This window comes from Arachis ipaensis, chromosome B10, assembly GCF_000816755.2.
Source record: "Arachis ipaensis cultivar K30076 chromosome B10, Araip1.1, whole genome shotgun sequence".
NCBI classification, from domain to species: domain Eukaryota; kingdom Viridiplantae; phylum Streptophyta; class Magnoliopsida; order Fabales; family Fabaceae; genus Arachis; species Arachis ipaensis.
The window spans coordinates 13943568-13945897 of NC_029794.2; the positions used below are offsets into that span (position 1 = coordinate 13943568).

A 2330-nucleotide genomic window follows, 5' to 3' on the forward strand; every position below is an offset into this window, starting at 1 on the left:
CATCTACAAGTCATCCATATTATGTCAACCACAGTAATTAATCCATTTTAGTGATAAGAAAACATATCATATATATATAATAATAAATTGTGAAGAAAAGTAGCATAATTAGAGCTTGAAGAAGAAACACAACTACTGTATATATTACGTACCATCCCATATGTGACATGGCATAAGGAAGGCTGAGAATTCCAGCACCAACCATGGCCGTGAGGTTGTGAAAAGCAGAATACCACCATTTCGCATTTCTTGAAGCAGTTATGGGAAGCCAATCATCAAGGTTCTTTTGCTTTGAACCTGTTGTTGTTGTTGTTGTTATAGCTGCAGATGCCAAACCGCCACCACTTATTTCCTTCTCAGAACCCATCTATCTCTTTTTCTTTTGGTTCTTTTTAGCAATTAGAAATCAAGCCTTAGTTTCTTCTGCTTTAGATTTCCCTCTCCAGCTTCAAACAAGAAAATGTGACCAAACAAATTATAAAGAGAGCATATGCAGTTTGTAGAATAAATATTTAAATTAGTCAATATTCGAATTTTAGTTTTTAGATTGAATAAATTGATTTTTTTTAATAATAAGAATAAATCGCTAATAAATTTTATTATAAATTAATTAAAACTATCAAGAAATCAATATCTCTAAAGGAGTATTTTTAATGAATATTGAGATAATAATTTGTTTGAGAATAAATTATTCAATTTTAAATTTTTTGAGGATCAAGTCACCAAAAAATTTTTGAGGATCAATGTAAGTATCTACTCTAGACATTGAATTGAATAATTATTTCTATCACAGAGAACGGTTGAAATAAATTAATTACAAATTAGCTATAATTAGGGAACTCAATTAAATTAGTCCTTTCTTTTATTACTTCTTATAGAACGTTTTGGATAGGAATGGATTGAGGTACTTTTAGTGGCGGGAAATTAGCTATAATTACTGTTGCATTTTTTGGATAAAAAATTAAATAAATAAATAGGAAGTTGTAGTTGAAAAGTCGCATTTGAGAACCACAAAAGTAAACACTAGTTTGTCAAAGTCTTCTATTTTTGTACCTTTGCTCCATAAATAGTTTTTAATAATTGGGGAGGGATGGTGAATCCTATTCCTATTTCCTATGTATTTTAATTTCTAGGAGTCAGCGAGAGTGACGTTAACCACACATAATAACTTAATAAGTAAACATATTAAGGAAATATGCTCATATGAAAATGAAAGAATTTGAAAATAAATATCGTTTGTCACCTTGTCAAGACAAGTCTGTGTTGACTAATAATTTAAAAAAAAAATGAAGAATATGGAAAAGTATAACTCATGTTTGGATTATTTAAGAGGTAGCTAGTATATAGGTTCATCTACTTCGTATTACAAAGTTGATTTTATGAAAATTCAATTAGAAAAAAACTTTTAATCTAAAATGGATTTTGCTATTTTGTCTAAGTTAATAAGAAACAATTCAACATCATTTTGAATGTATAATTACTAAAATTGACAATTTTAACACTATGTTATAAGCTATATTAGTTTTACTATAAACAAATTACATAAATTAAACTTTCAAGTGTGTTATATAAATATTATATTTTAAGAGGTTATAAATGATTATTTATCCTATTATGAAATTTTAAAAACAAAAAAACATCGAAAATATTAAAAACGAAGTTAAATGTGATATATCATCCTATAATCTCCTCTGTTACACGTTTTGTTTTGGTCTTTTTGAGATTGTATGATTATTGATCACGAATTTAGATCTTCTAAAATTTAAATTTTATTTTAAAGAGTAAAGTGTGATCTTCTACCCTTGAATAGTTTCTCTTTCATATTTATTCTTGGTCCCACCTATGAAATCAATGGTAAGAGATCACACTTTACTCTCTAAAATAAAACTCAAATTTTAGAGAATCAAAATCCATCACATATGAAAAACAAAAATCAGAGAATCATAGTGTGAAGTCTCCAACCGAAAAACCCAACAAAGACGCAGCATTTTCTTGCTTGAGTTTCACATGCATGGGTTTGAAAATGGAAACCCGTTTAAATTGAATAAGAAAAATATTAGAGGACATCAAAATTCAGTACATTAAAACTAAATTCTTTTAAAAAACAAAAATTCTTTATTTTATATTTGGTAAACTAAAAAGACAATGTACTTATGTTTTCAGATTTTAAAGAATAATAAGGATATTTTTTAAGGCACTTAGACATAATTTGGTAAGTCAAAAAGCTCATTTGTAATTTTAAACAAATAGATATGTTTTTAAAAGTATCTAAGGTGACGCTTTTTAAAGATAACTTATAATTATCAATATTAAAAAATCTAATTAATTAC

At 26.8% G+C, this 2330-nt stretch overlaps 1 protein-coding gene across 1 annotated transcript in view; it reads right to left on the bottom strand.

The window, feature by feature from the left end:
• LOC107622430 (lysine histidine transporter 2) overlaps nt 1-2330 on the bottom strand; it is a 39897-nt gene that overhangs the window by 2376 nt on the left and 35191 nt on the right. The window contains exon 2 of the mRNA XM_021113518.1: nt 153-446. Coding sequence (XP_020969177.1) covers nt 153-367 — 215 coding nt within the window. The 5' untranslated portion in view covers nt 368-446. The remainder of the gene's footprint in view (nt 1-152; nt 447-2330) is intronic.